Consider the following 19,186-nt stretch of genomic DNA (forward strand, 5'->3'; position numbering starts at 1 on the left):
CAGGAATCTCTTACACGCACAATCTGGGGGTCTGATACAAATCTTCATGTGTTCCAGCTGTGTGCCCCCACAGCAGACAGGAGGCCTCACTGTGTCAGTGGCATCCAGCTGCATTCAGGTAGTGAGCAGGGGTAAAGCTTATTTTGAGAGGTCACGCTTCTGACACTACTGCCAGTTTTCAGTGTGGTCAGTCAAGTTTCTTTCAGGACCAGCTGAAGAACAGTAAATCATCCACATGTTTTACCTGCCCCCCGCCCAGTTTTCAAGTGGAAACAGCTGCTCAAGTAACCATCCTGGCTGAGGTCTTAAAAAAGGGATTTAAGGTAAAGTAAATGCTGTAGAGACACCCCTTACAGAGACCATCCTTATATAGGAGAATGGGGAAGGAAAGGCAAAGCCACACTTACAGGACTGACATGATTTTACTTGCTTGTGTAATAACAGCATATTCTTTCCATATAAATGCTTCTCTGTTCAAAGAAATTATTACCTGGCTGGATATCACGCTTGCTTCTCTCAGTGCTTGCTGGTTCGCTGTTTGCGAAGACACAGTTTGCCCTTGAAGTTGAGGACTGGGGACAAGCTGCTGCTGAGAAATGGCCCCTGACCTCTGCTGTAGCTGTTGTGCCTCTGGCTGCTGAGTATTGCTAAAGCTCAGAGAAACGGTCGGCTGCTGTAGGAACATCTGGAAAAGAAGGGGGAGAGTTTACTTTATGTAGCCCAGCTGTCTTAGGTAACGAAGGTGACAGAATTAAATCCACAGATTTATTCTAAAATAAAGTTATCACGTTTCTGGATTCACTGTGCATTTACTGTTAGTTGGAAATCGCCTCTCTTTCCTACATTAACAATGCTGTTGTCTCTAGTTTCTTGATTTCTTGTTCTGCAAGTGCACTCATTACTCACAAAATGTGTCCTGAAGGTACAAGTCCTCTCTCCATGGGGCAGGCACAGCCTTCCTAAGAGCAGTTCCCTGTACATTCACCATGTTCTGGGGCATCCTGACCAGAGAGAACAGAGTAACTCCATGTCTTTTCAGTCCTTTATTTTTTTCCTTTCAACAAAATCTGTCTGTCTTTCAGACAGGGCTGCTTTTTGAATCTCTGGAAATTCAACACCTTACATAGAGTTGGGCTGTTGAATGTTTTTAATGAGGCCACAGTCGGGCCAGAGCTGTCCGTGTTGAATGGCTGTGTCCTTATCATTGAGAAGATGTGTAAACAGACAGCCAGTGTAATTTATCTGATTTCCCATCAGGTAACTGTCACCCGGTGTTCTTCCTAACCGTGCCGTGCATTTGACTTGTGCAAAAGAGCTAGCAGCTCCTCCGTTAGTGTTTCTGTAAACAATACCCTCTCCATGCCTGCACTGCAAGATGAGGTTTTCTTCTTTAGAAGTTGTAGGACTGATGAATTTTTGCTTTTCTAGGGGCCGTTTCTTTTATTACAGCTGTACAAAGGAAAAAGGCAGGTTTTAAAGCAATGAATTATTAATGCTACAAGCTATCTTTGCAATATTTCAAACCTAGTCTCTCACCACCATGGACTGTATGGAGGTATGCACCCCAGGTAGTTGAAGGCATTTTTGGATCTGATTCCGATTCCACACCACTGCTACCTATGTGGAACTCCATTAAAGTGGAGCTACTTAGTGTTTAAATGAAATCAGAATCACAATTATTCTCTTCATTATTCATCTATCAGTCCATGCCTAACAGTACATCTGAAGTACGCCCAGTAATTAGTACACCTTTCGGCAGCTTATTGCTACATTAACAATTCCCTAAACTATCATGTCGCCTCTAATTTTTCTTGGAAAAAGACCCATACCTCTCTCCAAACAACTGGCACAATGCATTGCTTTTCTTTGCATAAATATGGGTTGATCCATCATATTTGTACTTACTTATCTAGCTTTTAAAACACAGATTTTATTTAAATATGGTAATTTTTAATGAATTTGTGTGCCAAGATTTTACTCAGAATAAAAAGGTGCAAAGCTTACATTAGTCAGCTAGGAGAGGGGGGCAATTAATGAAAATGTTAATGGACCTAAAGCAACGGCTTGTTTCAGGTGCTGTAGGCTAACCGCATCTCAAAGATGTCTGATAGAAGTAAATGGGTCACGTAACAGAGTTGGGGCTGCTCGCAGCAGATCTGAAACTAGCTCTGAGTGTTTTCTTTTAAAGACACTGCTCACTGAGTTTGGAGCCGTTACATATCAGAAAGACAGATGGTCTCGCAACTTCTGCCAAGTAAATAGGTCTTATTATGAATAAATCAAAGACAGAAATTATGAAAATTCATTTTCTTGTTTATTTTCTGTATATAGAAGCTAAGCTTTGGACAAGTTTAGTAAATGAACTCACTTGATTAGCTCTAGCAATGAAACTGGTCACCATTGATACAAAATTTGATATAAAACACTTGATATAAAATTCAGAACAGGTAAAGCAAATGGTGTGTTTCAAAACTGTGATGGGGAATGTGAGCCCACTAGTAATGGCCAGATCACTGCAAATCCAGACCTTCAGGAGGATCATCTTAAGTGTTCTCTCTGGATGTGGTGCACAGGCCTGGAGAAATACCAGGTTCATCCAATGCAAAGTCAACATCTATCCATGCAAATGTCAGGCAGGGTATGAACTTGTGGTGAAAGACTTACTCTGTAGGGACCTGTGTATGTGTCTTACTTCCAGATGAAGCCCAAGGAGCTTTTCCTTGAAAGAAAGCAGAGTAGCCTACTTTGCAATTACCAGAGTGCGCCACTGGGTAGGAATGTGCACAGTTGATGGTTGGCAGCTAGCTAGCACACTATAAATTTACAACCAAGTCTATCCCAGTAAACCGATTTCATTTGTTCATGTGTTCATACCCTGAGAGGGCTGAGTGTTTCATACCTAGGGACCCTCTGTTGCATTCTAATGGCAAAAACAGCATCATTACCGTCTGAACATAAATGTCCTGGAAAAAACAAGCTCATGGCAGGAAGCGATGGTGCCATTTAACCCATGTCCCCATAGAACTGGGAGACTCAAGATGCCTCATCAAAACAAGAGTTAACCTGAGAGAGGATCGAAGTGTAGAATTTCTGCCTGCTGGTTAAGCCTAAAAGCAAGAACATGCTTCATTTATACACAACTTAATGGTGTTCTTTTTTATTATGCACCTCTTTTGTGACAGTCCTGCCTGAATCCCCTGAAACACTGACAAAGAGCAGCTTTAAATAATGACAGAAAACCCTAATAAAGATTGAAATCTTTCCTCGTCTGAGCACATCCAAGTAGATAAATTAGCAACCCCCTAAATTCACTGCTGCTAATGACGTGTCTCATGGCTTATTTTGTGGACTGCAAGGTCAGTGAAGCATTTTACAAATATTTTTTAATTGGCCAGCTTGTTAACATATGCAGCAAAGCAGCGAGGGAGAGGAGGGACCCTCTGACACTGCTGCCCCCTCATTCCGAGATAGGTGGTCCCTACAGCTAAGGGATGAATCACATTGCTAAGACAATAGGAGGAAAACGGCTCTTTGACTCTACCTGTCCTTTGGATAATCAGGGGATGATAGGCTCTGGGCTCATCATTACAGACATCAAGATTCTTTCTTTATGTAAAATATGAAAAGATGAGAAGCACAGCATTGGGGAGCTGAGATTCACTGACTTGGAAGGGAGACTGGTTTGCAAATGATGGGTGGCTTTGGACAGCCTCATTTGTAGTTCTTGGAGGCTGGTGAGGCACAGCCCTTCTGCCTTCCTCCCCATCCGCGATTCATTAGCCAGACTGTTCAAATCTGGAGCAGACACAGCATCCTTCAGACTTCTGAGGTTACTCTTGCTGCTCCTGTCCTTCACACTTTCCTTTGTCAGGAAAAGCAGTCACAGGGATTTAATGGAGTTTTGAACACTTTTGTTCAGGGCCCACAACCCTCCTGCTAGTTTCATCTTTCATCGCACAAGGCTCTTGGAAATAGTTTCTAATGCAGACTACTGTGCTCAACATCTGTCCGGTTGGGAAAGCATTTCTTGGTGGACTGCTGTACTGCAGTTTTGAAGATCTCTGAAGGAAATGGAAATCAGGCTTAATTCTCCGTAGAGCTACTTGTACACTTCTGTCTGGAAGGGAGTGAACCAGTGGGGAAGATATGCTAATAAATCAGCTAATGAGGGAAGATCGGAGAACACTTCCCCCTTTTCAGACAGCCTACGGCACTCCCCCATGCTTACAGCTCTGATACGTGTAATATTAAAGGGACCAGAAATGTGCTTGATCGTAATGCTTGCCTATTTGCTACTATGCTTTGTAACTCTGATAACAGACACAGATCAATGTCTGCAGAAAACCAGCTCTCTGAAAGATGAAATCTCTGTGGCAAAGCACATGGTTGGATTTCTGATTTAAAAGTTTACTCCTAGCTGCTTGCGAGTCACAGAAGTGCTACATGCCAAAGTGTGAGGCTTTCTTTCAAGTTGCCCCTAGTCAAATAAATCAAAGCCAGTTCCTGGTCTCACTCTATCCTTGCAACAGCACAGTAATTTCTTTGTGGTTTTTTTTTTTTTTTTCCCTAACCTAGGGAAAGTGGAAGTAGGAAAACGACCTGGCCATGGAGGAAAAGGACCAGGCCATGAGTTGACATGACCTGCTTGCATCTCATCACCTTGTTTGATGGCTCTGGGGGGACTAAAGGCACTCAAGCTACAGAGGATGATCCTCCCCATCCAGCATTTCCCCTTCAGGCAGATAGGCAGCCCCTGCATCTCTGAGCTGCCCTCTATTCCCCCCGCCTCTCAGTTCTGCATCTGCAGTAAGCTAGGAGATGGTCAGTACTGGCACTAGAGAATTTGTACTGGTCTGAAAACACTTGGTCTAACCCAGTACAGATTTCATGGGGAGAGGACCACCCAAATGGCATAACTCAGCGCTACAAATTGGTATCAGGTGGGCAGTACAGAACTACCCACCATTTACCCACTAGGCCTCTTCTCTCTGCTTGAACTCCCTACGAGCATATCTGAGAATCTGTCCCTTGGTCTTTGGGTTATTAAATGTACCATAGCACTTACGGGGGGACAACTATGTAAAAATAAAATCTATTTCCTGTAGATAAGAATGTGCTCTGATCTTCTATTTTCACCTGAATTATGAAAAAAAAAAAGAGAAGGGATGTGACTATTGAAGACTTTGCTAGGAGAGAGTAATGGTTTTCACCCAATTAAAAGAGAGGAAGTGAGAATATCGTGTCTTTTGATATTCATAATAACAATAATAGCTTTCAGACATATGACATGATTCTGAACTGAAGGCCAGTTAATTGCATTAATCAAAGTCAGTGCAGAACCAACAGAAGAAATGCACTGAAGTTAAATCTGGTCTACCTGGTTCTGTGTCATCAGGAACAGAGTGTCCTGGTTGTGGGACCCACCATTGCTGTGCTGTCTTACAGCAGCGCACATGCAGCAACCTAGGTGGGTGAAGTGTCCAGTTTGGCTTCACTAATCCCTTAATTGCCTAAACATACAATCCCAATTTGTTTTAATACATGAAACTTCATTTCACAGATGCTGCTGATGGGTGAGAGTCTATTTCTGTGAAAGTCAGGAGCAAAATTCCCGCTGTCTTCAGCAGGTCCCAGGTTTTCTTCCTGTGCCTAAAATGTTCTTTGAGACATTATTTTCTGTGATAGAACTTGTTTTCTAAAAAAACTCTTGTTAGTGTAATACTCACAGTGGGTCCCTGATGCAACATTTCTAGCAAGGGTCATTTAACCTGAGATTTATAGTTAAATTATAAGCAACACAGGAGTAATCACCCCACATTCAGAAAACTTCATAAAACTGGATGATTTGTCCGTTTGCCATTAAGTACAACCTGCGATGTACTGAACTGCACTTGCTGTTATTTCTGAGCTTTGGTGGACATAAGGGGTAGTACAATGCAGATACTGTTCTTGGTGAATTAAAAGCAGATACTGTATTTAGTGAATTCTAGCTCTGTGTAGGAGGTATCAAAGGCAGAAGAAGAGCAGGCTCAGTCTGCTTCACCCTAAAGGCTTAAGCTGATCCAGTGAAGAACAAATTCAGACACTTCGCAGGTGTGAACAAATGAACATCAGCAGAGGTTTGGGGTTTTTTTTTATGTGACAAGGAAATTAATCTCTTGTGCTTTGTATCTGGGCTGGGGGAGGGTCAGGAAAACAGGGAGCAATGAAGGAGATGAGCACTGCCTGAAGGAGGGCTGTTGGCTAAGGAAGAGCTGGACAGATGAGATGCTGAGTGTGAGTGATGCCAACATGAAGCAAGAAGTGACTGGATGGAAACTAATGAACTGGAGAGACAGAATCATTCGCAAGTCTGAACTTGAACATTTTCCTTCTACAGCTGCTCCCTCTGAAGACTCAGTAGATAAAGTATTAAAATGCTACTGTAAATGACCCAAATTCTTTTCCTCCTACTAAGGCTGAGATATTTCTGCCTTCTCTTCTTCCAGAGAGTTCCTATATCTTTCTGGTCATAGGTACTCAAGGGGCTTTCAGAGGGCAACATCCACATTCTGATGAACTGGTTTGCACATGTCCAGATTTCCTGGACTCTGGAGCTAATTTTAAGTTGCCAGCTCTATCAATGGCCACATGAGAGAGGATGCTTCGCTCTGCCCCTCCCAGCAGTAACACACCTGTATGCTGGAGTCCTGGACCAGGCAGAGCTGCTCCTGTATCTTCTGGAGCTCCTCCTGCTGCCACCGAATGTTGGCCTGCAGGATTCGGGTCCGCTGCTCTAGCTGGTCCTTGATGGTCTGGAACATGCTGAACTGTGCTGAGAACTGAAAAAGAGAGGGAAGAAATCAGTCATTATAATGCAAACAGGCCTCAGTAGAACATTGTTCTGTAAGAAGTTATTGGTTTCTTAATTGTAAAGCACACCCAAAGGAATAAAAGATGTGTTTGTAATATACTAATGTTTGGGCAGAGATAAATCTTGTTCATGTTCAATTTTATGGACATATATTAAATTGGCTCAGTTACAGTGATCTGCTTACAACTGACCCTGTTCTGTTAGCGAATTATCAGAAGGACTGTTTTTGAGAGTATGCCACTTTAAAATATCAGGAGCATCCTAACTGAATGGCAATTGAATACATTATTTTTATTAGCCTGTAGTTTGGAGCCCTCAGTGTGGCATAACCATATACTCTGGACATGTTTTACTAATGCTTTCTTTTTTCTGCACTGATACAGCAGCGTGCAATGGTTTATTCTGCTGATGAATTACTATATTATCACACAACAGCTGGCCACAATAAACATTCACTAGATTTCCACAGCTGAGTAGTAGTGAAGCTACAAGAAATACTCATTAATTTATTTTTATACGTGATGTAAGAAGGGCTATTTTAAATAATACTATAAAATAGAGATCACTAATGAGGGTCAAGAAGAAAGTGCAGTCTCCAGTAGCAGCAATACCTGGCACAAAGTGGCATCATTCAATAAGTGTGGAGGGGACCAACATGGCAATAAATTCCTAGTTTTATTTGATGGTTTTGGTTATGATTCAAAGTCCGTCAGAGTTAACTATTACTTTAATAGGCTTTGGAATAGTTGCTTTGCATGAGCTCGTATTCCAAAAGTAAAAAACAGTCTTTGGAAAACAAAACAAAACAAAACTTTAAAAAATCGGTAAGCTTTTCTGTAATTGAGGCATCCAAAACATCTCTGAAAACATGCGGTGCTGTGAGTGTCCTGGCAAATGAAAAATAATAATTTTGCTGTGACTTGAAAGTGATACCCTGTTCCTGTGGCTGTTCCCAGGGGCTCTGTGCCAGTGGGTGAACTGAAGCACGCTGCTGGAGCCCTCTGGCTCCACGGAGGTGCACTTGCTTACACCATTTCTGGCTTTTTAATAGGAAAACAAAAATGATAACAAGAAGGGAATTAAGGAGAGCTCTGGTGCTACAAATACTGTACAATTAAATGACATTTGTGGCTACTTAGAGAAATCTAAATGTGACAGGTCTGATTTGTACCAGCTAACTGCTTTGCCTTAAGCTAGCTAAATACGTGAAATATCTTCACATTCCCTCCAGCAAAGCTGAAATCTCCAAGTAAATGGCCTTTAGGTGAGAAAGAACAAGAATTTCAGAGGGTTTATTTGTGTTTATCGGATGGTGGGTGGCTTTTCCGCACAATGTGAGAGGTCACCGTTCTAAGACAAAGACAAAGGTGGAGGGGAGTTCCATGACCAGCCCTGTTTTTGGGAAGGGAGGGCTGCTAAGGTGGCACATGCTGTTGGTGGCAGAGGTCCGCCAAGCTCCCTTTGATGTGAGTGCTCACAGCTTGCACCCTTTGCCCGAGGAGATGATGTGAGCACTTGCCCTCTGGTGCTTTTGCCGTCAGACAGCAGCACTGTCATCTGCAACCCCATTCCCTCCACAGACTGGAAAAATGGTGTCAAAGCTCCCAAAGGGGAGTTTGTGTTGCTTCTCATCACCGTTAGAGGGGACTAGTCAGAGTGGGGTCTCTCTCTTTTTCTATTCCATGTATAAAGTATTAACCTGAGGAATGGATGAGTGGAAATCTGATGTTTGGGAATAAGGACAAGTGACTCACAGGGTGTCTGGTGCTGCTTATTGTAGCCCAGCTCCGTGTTTCTGAAGATCCCAGGTACCCTTATTTTAGGAGGGGAATGATGCTATGGCTTGCTTAGATGAGATGCGGCTAAGTTCTGCTTTAACCTGGGTCCGTACAGGATTTTTAAAAAAGCTGATTCTTGCAACCTAATTCTCTCTATGTGAGCTCTGTTAGTAAGGACTACTCTTAAGTCTTTCAAAGTGTCCTTATCAGAAAGTAATTAAAAACACTTTTAGCCAAAAGCTGCCTGGCTTGCTGCTAGTGGTCTTTCACTCACATGCAAACTCCTTGAAGACACTTTGGGAAAGGAACCCAATTTTCTTCAATTAATACATGTAAGGAATTTTATAACAGATAATTTTACAATAATTTTATACTTCCATAAGACACAAAATCCATTTCTAGGCCTTAGTTTTGAATCTGAATTTGCTTTGCAAAGTTACACACAAAAATACGTTGTTGTTTTTAAATTATTATTCCCTTTTTTTTTTCTGCACCTTCTTATATTTAGAATATTAATCTAATATTGTCTTTTTCTTCTTTCATGTGCTTTTTTATTAATACACTTAACAACGATTAGCTGGTCTACTAGAGTGAGAGCTATTGCAGAAGAAGACAAGGAACTTTGTCTTCCGCTTTTTTCCCTTTCCCAGTCTAACCCTTAAATTTGTTGATAATTCTAGCCATGACCCCTGTGATTACAAAGCTTCTATTGTTTTTGTACAATGAGACACTAACAGCAATTGACCTGCACCAGAGAGTATTTATCTCAAGATCATTAACCTCTCTACTAATTAAGGAAGAAAGCTGTAATTGTATAACAAATTAAAAGAACTTAACTCTTTTCTTTCCACAGAAAGCACTGCAGAGCTTTAACTCTTCCATTGGCATCAGATGAAGTTGCTCTTCATCTCACTTATTCACAAATTTCTATAGGATCATTCTGTGATTCTGTGTGATTCTGTGATCACAGAATCACAGAATGTTAGGGATTGGAAGGGACCTCCAAAGATCATCTAGTCCAATCCCCCTGCCAGAGCAGGAACACCTAGATGAGGTTACACAGGAATGTGTCCAGGTGGGGTTTGAATGTCTCCAGAGTAGGAGACTCCACAACCCCCTTGGGCAGTCTGTTCCAGTGTTCTGTCACCCTTACTGAGAAGAAGTTTCCTTTCAAATTTAAGTGGAACCTCTTGTGTTCCAATTTGAACCCATTACCCCTTGTCCTACTGTTGGTTGTCACCAAGAAGAGCCTGGCTCCATCCTCCTGACACTCACCCTTTACATATTTGTAAACATTAATAAGGTCACACCTCAATCTCCTCCAAACTAAAGAGAGCCAGCTCCCTCAGCCTTTCCTCATAAGGCAGATGCTCCACTCCCTTAATCATCTTTGCTGCCCTGCGCTGGACTCTCTCCAGCAGTTCCCTGTCCTTCTGGAACTGAGGGGCCCAGAACTGGACACAATATTCCAGATGTGGTCTCACCAGGGCAGAGTAGAGGGGAAGGAGAATCTCTCTCGACCTACTAACCACCCCCTTCTAATACACCCCAGGATGCCATTGGCCTTCCTGGCCACAAGGGCACAGTGCTGGCTCATGGTCATCCTGCTGTCCACCAGGACCCCCAGGTCCCTTTCCCCACACTGCTCTCCAATAGGTCATTCCCCAATTTATAATGGAAGCTGGGGTTGTTCCTACCCAGATGCAAGACTCTACACTTGGCCTTGTTATATTTCATTAAATTTCTCCCTGCCCAACTCTCCAGCCTGTCCAGGTCTCGCTGGATGGCAGCACAGTCTTCTGGCGTGTCAGCCACTCCTCCCAGCTTGGTGTCATCAGCAAACTTGCTGACAGTGCACTCTGTTCCCTCATCCAAGTAGTTGATGAATATATTGAATAGTACTGGTCTCAGTACCGACCCTTGAGGCACTCCACTAGATACAGGCCTCCAACTAAACTCTGCCCTATTGACCACGACTCTCTGGCTTCTTTCCTTCAGCCAGTTCCCAGTCCACCTCACTACCCGATCGTCCAGACCACACTTCCTCAGTTTAGCTGTGAGGATGCTGTGGGAGACTGTGTCAAATGCTTTACTGAAGTCAAGGTAGACCACATCCGCCGCCCTGCCATCATCTATCCACCTTGTTATGTCCTCATAAAAGTCAATGAGGTTGGTCAAGCATGACTTCCCCTTGGTGAAGCCACACTGACTGCCCCTAATGACCCTCTTATCGTTGATATGCCTTGAGATGGTAGTGCATCTCAAGGCATATCAAGGAAAAGTGCATGTTCTACTTAGAACAAGCTTTCTAGATACAGTCAAACATGGACGACTAAACCTGTGAAATATCTGTAATTGCAGAGGATCATCAATTGAATCAAGCTTTGTTAAGGCAGATCAAAAAACCCACAGCAAAAGTTTTAAGTCTGGTTTCTCAAAAAAAAAAAAAAAAGTGATGATTTTGGGATCGTGTTGGCAGGTGTCAGGGTAGGGATGGGAACAATCCACTGGGCTCAGTGCAGCAGCGCTGATGGTCCAGATGGGCTGTACAGCCCAGGGAGAGGGACCGGCACTTCTGGGCTGTGCCTCCTCCCCACCAGCACGGACACCTGAAACAGGCCAGCTGGACCATGCCCCAGGAGGAGCATTTCTCTCCATTGGGTGCCACCCCAGGGTGTCCAGGGTCAATGCCTCTCTCTAGGTGCTGGGGGGGAGCTGCAGCCAGGGGAGGGCACCTATGGCCCCTGTGTCTATTAGGATGGTCCCCCTTTGCAGAGATGTGATGAACAAGAAGATGGACACCTCAATGACATTCTCTTCCCACTGTTTTCATGACAATAGGTAGCTGGGTAAAGAGAAGAGACCCTATTTATTTTTCAGCTTGGTTTCCTTTGAACCTTTCATTTCTGCCTACCTTTCACTTTTCCATCCTTCTGGCCAATGCTAGAGACATGCAGCAGAGTTGCAGGAGTCTAAAAAATACCAGGTTGCTATAATTTCATGAAAACTATAGCTGAGCAAAGGAGCGAGGGATCCACTTGTCCCTCCTGCAGGAAAGGCTGGGTCCGTGCTCCAGCCCTGCAAGGAGCAGCCCCTGGGAAACCAGGTTTCATTAGTTTTGCAGCTCACTGAACAACTTGTTCCTTCTTTCTGTCTTCTGAATAACACCTGCGTAATCCCAAATGGATTATTAGTGCTAATTATTATTCAGTCATCAACATCCACTGTGTTGCAGGGGATTTTAATTTATTACAATAAGGAAGGCAAACAAACAAATATTCTAAATGGGAGCACTAGGTTCAAAGTAAACCATTTACATTCTGGTGACATCTACTACAGTGCTGTCTGTTCATTCAGACAAGCAAGGCAGAAGCTAAAACCGCATTTTGGTGGAGACAAAACCACCACAGCCTTTGCTCAAAATGAAACTAATCCAAGTTCAAGCAGATGGTGCCTGAGGCAGGAGCGAGCTGCAAGCTGCAGATGCAGTTGTGGCCACTTAAAATGTCCTTCCTTGCCACTGCCGCCCCGTGGGCAAATGCTAGCCACAAGGATGCCCATGAGAGTGCTGGGGCCCTAGGTGGCCAGGCTGAGCACGCTGCCTTTGGGGTCCTGCCATCGGTCACCTTCAGCTGAGGGCGAGCAGCAGGAAGGCAGCGGTGAGTAGCCTGTGCAGCTCCTCCTCCTGCACTGGCAGCGAGAAGCCTGGCCAGGCTATTTCTAAAAGCAATGAGCTGGTGTTCTGCTACCGAACTGCTGCGAAACGGTCGACTAGGAACCTGAAGAGATGTTCGTGGTGGGAAGCAGGCGTACCTGGGTTTCATCACTCAGTTGCTTAGCACTGCATGCACCTTGTCTTTTAAATAATGGATTGTCTTGCTGTAGGCTGACACGTTTATTTTAAGGTGGGAGGTAAGCAATTGAAGGAAGCAATTAATAGTTTATGAAAATCACTCAAGTCTGGGGAGAATTGCTGCCTTTCCCAGGAGTACATTTATGGTGTGTGAACTTCAATAACCTGAGCTGCAGCATCCTGATGCTATTTTCCTACTCCATATCAAGGGAAGCTCCCTCTTGAGCTTCACCAGGAGCATTGCTGTGACTTTGCTGCCAGTTGAGAAGAGGGCTGCCTGTGCAGACAGACTCGAGTCAGCCCTCTTCCTATCACCAAGATTTAGTCAGCCCAAAGGAGCTGAGCCAGCGGCCATGCAACTGGACAGCACTCCGATTTGGTGGAGAAGAAATGGAGACGGCGTGCCAGTAAGACCATTTTACTGGGAACAGGCAAGGCAGTAAGGCTCTTGATTAATGACTGAAAAGCATCTCTTCACAAACAGCTTTGATGGAGAAGAAAGTGAGGTAGAAAAAAGTCAAACAAAACACACGCAGGTTTACAATAAATAAACTAATTGATGTTTGGAAGCGCATTAATGAATAACAGAGAGAAATATCTGTAAAAGAAAATGAATGCTCAGAGCAGATAATTGATATGCTGTTTCTTCACTGCATGGTGGTGTGGAGTCGTGAAAAGAATATTAAACATAGAAGATAAATGAGAATTTGTTATTTAAAGCAGGATTGCTCAGGACTTTATATGTTTTATATGCTACAGGCAGAAACTCCAGGATCTTGTGAGGGAGTACACGGTACCAGTAGAAGCAGTAGCCTATGTTCAGGACTACTCTGGACCTTTTAGGACATCCTAAATTTGAGGATGATGGGGTGTATCATAACAGCATGACCACAGGCAAGAAACTATGTAATGGGAACATTGTACTCAAATTTGCTTCTTCAAAATCCACTGCAAATGAAACACTGAGGTTTTTTTTTTTGGGCCATCACGCTCTTTTGAGATACGGGTTAATAGATTTCATTGGAGTAATTTGTCTCCAGATGCATCCTCACCATTAATGGCACATGAAATGGGTTTTGTTGAACTTGCATGTCCTTGACTGCTGGTTAGTTCTGCATCAGCACAGCCAAACGGGTGTTTTTAGGAGGACTGAGTGTCTTTGTTAGTTTTTGGTTTTAATTCTCATGGTGATCTTGATTGTGATGGGACTTAATTCTGTAGAAGCAAAGTTGAAAACTCCTTTTTCCATCTGTTTTTTGTCCTCCTGTGAAATAGATATACCTCAACCTACCTGTACCTGATGTTCTGCTCTAAATGGCTGTATGCAGTTACATGCTTAAACACTCAAGTGGACAATTCAGATTACTTCCCCACAATATTTTAAGCCTTTGAGAGCTGAGATTTGGAGATATTAGCTACTAAGAAGATGATAACCTAGAAGACCCAAAAGACCTGGACTCTATTGATTAATTTATTTACTAGATGAAAGGAGAAAGTATCAGGAGATAGGCAAGTGATATATTCCATTTCCAAACCCCCAACTAACCTGTGCCAGAGGTGCAGGCTGAGTTTGCAGAGCTGCTTGAGGCAGCAGCTGCTGTGTGAGAAGCTCACGTGGAGGCTGAGAAGGTGAAGAAACCTAGGTTTAAAACAAAACAGAACTTTATTTTTAAGTTGGGCTCCTTTAAATTTTAGGTTTCTTCCAATGCCATGGATTTAGTGTCATTTCTATTTGCTAGGCTGAGTATGTGGCACATACTTTATACTGTCTGCCTATTTTGATGACTCTTTGTGAAGTTACCTGAAGAGTAGTAGGTTGATTGAGTCTATGCACAGATAAATCCTGCTGTGCACTCGGTGTTCTTGGCAAGGGAGTGTTTGACTCTGCAATCAGCTTTGTTGGTGTAGCTGCAAGAGAAGCACTGGTGAGTTCTCACGCACTGGAAATCATCCCCGTTTGAAGTAGGAGTTACGAGACCTGGCTAGAAATGATTAGAGCCTGGCTAAATTCCAGCAGGAGTCAAGGCTGTTCTTGTTGACTTCAGTGGCAGTAAAATTAAACTGATAAGGAGGGCCTGGGCAAACATAAAAGTAAATGAGACAGATTATGATTCTGTGCTCCAATGAATGGAGCAAAAGGACCCAAGAGCTATTCTAAATCAGCTGGAACTCCCCTCATATGGGCCGAATAACTATAAGTTTAGGTTAGTTCATTGGCTTTTTTTCCAGATCAGAGAGCAGAAGGAGTATATAAGGTGTGCCCAAGTCTTGGCTGGAGCATCCTGTCTCAGCCAGAAGAGAATCACCCACAGGCTGTTATTACTCATGTAAGTCTGGAGGGGCCTTGTATTGCTTATACTGATACCCTCGAATCTGAAGAGAGAGGTCCCCATTTTCATAACAGATCAAAACAGCAGGTTTCATGGCTAGTCCTGCTGCCCATTTTTCCAATGTACAGCAGGTTGCACTAGAACCTTTCCTCTTGTACATTACCATTTCAGATTATGCACTTCATTGTCAGCGACAAACACATATAATCAATACCTCATAAATAAGCATTAAATTAGCAGCTGTGGTATATAGATATGCATTCTGCGACTTGGCTAAATTAAAAATAATGTAGTAATCCAGAAACGCCACTCACATGCTGGGTCTGACTTGGGTGTATGAGAAGATTTTGGTGAGCTCCTGGATGATACTGAGGGTGTCCGACTAGCGCTGAGGACTGAGGCACCAATATCAAGTGCATTAAAGTGCTGTTCAGGATCCAAGCTGGCGCCACTTTCCTAAAACAAATGAAAAAAAGACAATAGCTGTTATATGTGTCAGGGTGAAAACATTTTGAAATGCATCTAGTAATGGTTGTGCACCCAATTCTTTGGCTGCCCTTAAAATGACTTGAGCAGAACTAATCCCAGGTAGGCCAGCAGAAGACCAGGGCACAGGTGTCAATGTCCCATCCAAAAAGCAGCTAACCCATTTTACAAAGAGCTATCACTAAATTGGAAATAAAGAGCAAGCTACTGCTATAGTCATTTTGTGCCTTCAGTTGTTTTTCTGCATCTTTCTTTTGTGTTCGTTTAGATGTAACAGCAACTGCAACCTCTGTGAGACACTCAGCCATGCACTGATGAGGAGCTTTTCTTTCTTCCCTCAGCAGGTCACTGAGATGAAGCCAGGATGGCTGATTACCAGAACATGTCCAAATTAATCTTTAAACTGTAGTACCTCATCAAGGAAAGGTGGAAATATCTCACAATACCCCTGACTATGTTCAACTTAATGCGCTTCTGTTACTGATCTCCAGGTTTATCCTTTCATGAGCTTATCCAATTTACTTCAAAATTATTCAAGTGAAAAGTGAATTCTGAGGTTGGGGCAGTCTGCCCTGAAAGACAATGCTGGAGTCTTCACTGATGTTAACACAGGAACAAATTGTGATTAATACATATACTCATGGAAAAAAGCTTTACACATACCTTTAGTGCTGAGGACACAACCTCTGAGGACACTTCTTCCAAGCCCATCTCCTGTCTCCTCTCCACCCGAACATCTGCATAACTGAATGGAAAACATAATTCTAGGTATCAACACGGTATTGTTATATTTCATAAAATGTGCTTTAAGCAAGTGGAGGAACAAATTATTGTAACATTCTACACATTAAATGAACAGCTGAAAAATCACTTAAATGCTACTGAATAGCATTTGAGAGACTGTTTTCATTTTGATTTTGCTCTGTTCTTGTCTTCTTGAAGTCAAAATATATATTAAGGAAGTGTATATATAAAGGTCAAGCTCCCATCCTACAACCACTTTATAAGTTCATTGGATAGCTTCAACACATCTCTTTAAAAGTAATGTAAAATTTAGAGGAAGTGAATATTTAAGGGATCTGTCTTTTCCCTATTTTTTCACAAAAATGAAAAAATGCAACAGTTAATTTGCCCCGAAACTCATGATTCACAAATCAAGCTTAGCATAAAGTGAGGGTTAGTCTGATCATTTTTTTGTAATGTACATATTTCCTCAGAGAGTTCAGGCTTCATTTTGATTACATAAAAGGCATCACGTTTCTAAGGGAAAATGTTGGCAGTCATGAGGATACTCTTATCTTACTGGCCTTTATGTCCCTGCCGGTAGATACGATTTTCCGTACCTTACCACCATGTGTGTGCACACAATGAACTCTGGCTTGGAGTTCCACTGGTGGTAGGTGATATAGTAATGGGTCTGGAGCCAGATCCACTGTTGTCCTTTGGTCAGGAACCGATAGCAGCACGACTTCCCCTTGCCAAACTGCATCACTGTCAGCAGAAAACACACACGGCTAGTAGCACAATTTATGATGTGAAAATGACGTGAAATGTGAAAAAAAGCGATAAAAATATCTGTGGCCCCATCGATTCCCAAGGGAGAGAGGAGGCTAAGCACCTTGAGTGAGTGGTCCTGTCAGTTGTATGATAGAGCAAATATCATTAAGATCAGTAGGTGTCTTCTTCTGACACTTTGTATGGCACAGTCCTACACAGTACAATTAACCTTAACTTTGGACACTAATGCATTAATGACTACTACAACTTAAGCATAGATCTTAACCTGGTTTGTGTGCTGATCACATACTGCTTAATTAGGCATCTGGGATTCATTTTTAAGAGTGATCATCTTAATGTTCTATAGAAGAAAAGTACATGATAAAAATGCTTGAAAAGATGAGTGTTCTCTGCAGAATGAAGTGATTATAGGAGATAACATCATGCAAAGACAAAAATAATTTGAAACTGAAAGAAAATTCCCGGACTGACAAGAATTCAAAGTGCAGTAAACGGGGGTGTATTAAAGGTTTTAAAGAATCACCAACAAAATTAATCTCTGCTTTTTCCCCCAGTGATTTCAAGGGCTTCCTAAATATGCATACATTTAGCCTTTCTATATTTTAATGTCAACATATAAAAACTAATGTTGACAGGACATTTTCAGGACACCCAGAGGTGGTAAACTGAGATGTTCCAGCGAGTTCTGTAAGCAAATATTTGAAAAACATTGCCTCATTTTCTTTACTAAGTGAAACAGTTTTTCAATTCACAGAATCACAGAATGTTTGGGATTGGAAGGGACCTTGAAAGATCTTCTAATCCAATCCCCCTGCTGGAGCAGGAACACCCAGGTGAGGTTACACAGGAATGTGTCCAGGCTGGTTTCGAATGTCTCCAGAGAAGGAGATTCCAATTAAATCTTAATAGACTATATTTAAATAATCACAGGTAATCCCAAGTACATAGCAGGGGTACATTAGGGTAAATAATCTGCCAGAATTTTACAAAATAGGATCTCCTCTGAGACTGCCTGAACTATTCCTATATATTCTTTATTAGCAGAGCAGGTGTCCAGTCTGGTGTATTTTTTCCACCCAGTGAGGCTCACTGACTGCTTCTGGGAATACAGAAGGTAAAATTGTATTTTTCAGAGCTTGATAAGTCTGGCCCAGACACCAGTCAGCTGTGGTGACCCCAATCTGCTATAATGCTTCTAAGACATACAGGCGTGAGGTAAGGGTCAAACCTCCCCATACAAGTTTAAACCAATTTTAACTGCAACTACATTTCGGTGAACAGGGGTGTCCTGGTGACTCCACAGGAGCCTGGGCTACGTCGTACTTACAGTGTTCATGGCACCTTGCTAGTAGCTCGAGGTCATCTATATGGTAATAGTCGTAGCCAGAAGTACCCAGCACTTCAAAAGGCAAGTATCCTATAATCGGTGGTGCTCTGCAGTTAGGCACAATATAAGTGAGTTCATAAACCACAAAAAACCCAGCGGTTCTACATGTTGATGTGGATGTGTAAAAAGCCCAGATCAGCTTTCACTCACAGGCATATAGTCATCCTCCACAGGGGATCCTGACTTTTCCCCTCCCCAGCAGGGCATGGCAGTGCTGGACAATCATCTTAGAATCACAGAATATCCTGAGCTGGAAGGGACCCATAAAGATCATTGAGTCCAGCTCCTGTCCCTGCATGTGACAACCCCACAGTTCACACCACGTGTCTGAGGGTGTTGTCCAGTCTCTTCTTGAACACTGTCAGGCTTGGGGCTGTGACACCTCCCTGGGGAGCCTGTTCCAGTGCTCCACCACCCTCTGGGTGAAGAACCTTTTCCTAATGTCCAACCTAAACCTCCCCTGGCACATCTTCCTGCCATTCTCTCGGGTTCTGTCACTGGTCACCGGAGAGAAAAGATCAGTGCCTGCCCCTTCTCCTCCGCTTGTGAGGAAGCTGTAGGCCCATGAGGTCTCCCCTCAGTCTCCTCTTCTCAAGGTCATGACATGACAAGGCCACCACAAGCCCATCTTTTCAGGGAATGTGTGGCTGTGGAGAGCAACTCAGCTTCTTGGGGACCTTCCCACAGGAACCTGTTGTGAGGAAGCCGCTCCCTGGCTATTCCTTGGTCAGGGGCTCTCCTGCGGCTCTCGCACTCCTTGCACTGGGGAAGATGCATGGCAAGGTGACAAGAAGCCATTGTCTGATGGGACTGGGGGACTAGGAGAGGAGATCATCTGTCCTGCTTCCCTCTGGGTGCCTGCAGAGCTCATCCGTGGCATGCCGAGGCTTTGTACCTTTGCCAGCACCATTGCTGCAGGCCAGTGCAGACTTTCCCTCACTAACTCGGTGGGAATCGCACACACACACAATCAATGGCTGG

The 19,186-nt window shown here is 43.2% G+C and overlaps 1 protein-coding gene across 3 annotated transcripts in view; it reads right to left on the reverse strand.

Annotated features, from left to right (window-relative positions):
* The window catches only part of NPAS2 (neuronal PAS domain protein 2), a 108,678-nt gene that overhangs the window by 5,922 nt on the left and 83,570 nt on the right, over positions 1–19,186 (reverse strand). For all 3 annotated transcript variants that reach the window (XM_065829490.2, XM_065829492.2, XM_065829491.2), the window contains 8 exons: positions 18,146–18,252; positions 16,644–16,791; positions 15,964–16,045; positions 15,129–15,270; positions 14,286–14,392; positions 14,031–14,123; positions 6,675–6,821; positions 491–685 (listed from right to left, as the gene is read on the reverse strand). In XM_065829490.2, the coding sequence (XP_065685562.2) occupies positions 491–685; positions 6,675–6,821; positions 14,031–14,123; positions 14,286–14,392; positions 15,129–15,270; positions 15,964–16,045; positions 16,644–16,791; positions 18,146–18,252 (1,021 nt within the window). The remainder of the gene's footprint in view (positions 1–490; positions 686–6,674; positions 6,822–14,030; positions 14,124–14,285; positions 14,393–15,128; positions 15,271–15,963; positions 16,046–16,643; positions 16,792–18,145; positions 18,253–19,186) is intronic.

The sequence above is a fragment of the Patagioenas fasciata genome, chromosome 1 (assembly GCF_037038585.1).
Source record: "Patagioenas fasciata isolate bPatFas1 chromosome 1, bPatFas1.hap1, whole genome shotgun sequence".
In the NCBI taxonomy this organism is placed as follows: domain Eukaryota; kingdom Metazoa; phylum Chordata; class Aves; order Columbiformes; family Columbidae; genus Patagioenas; species Patagioenas fasciata.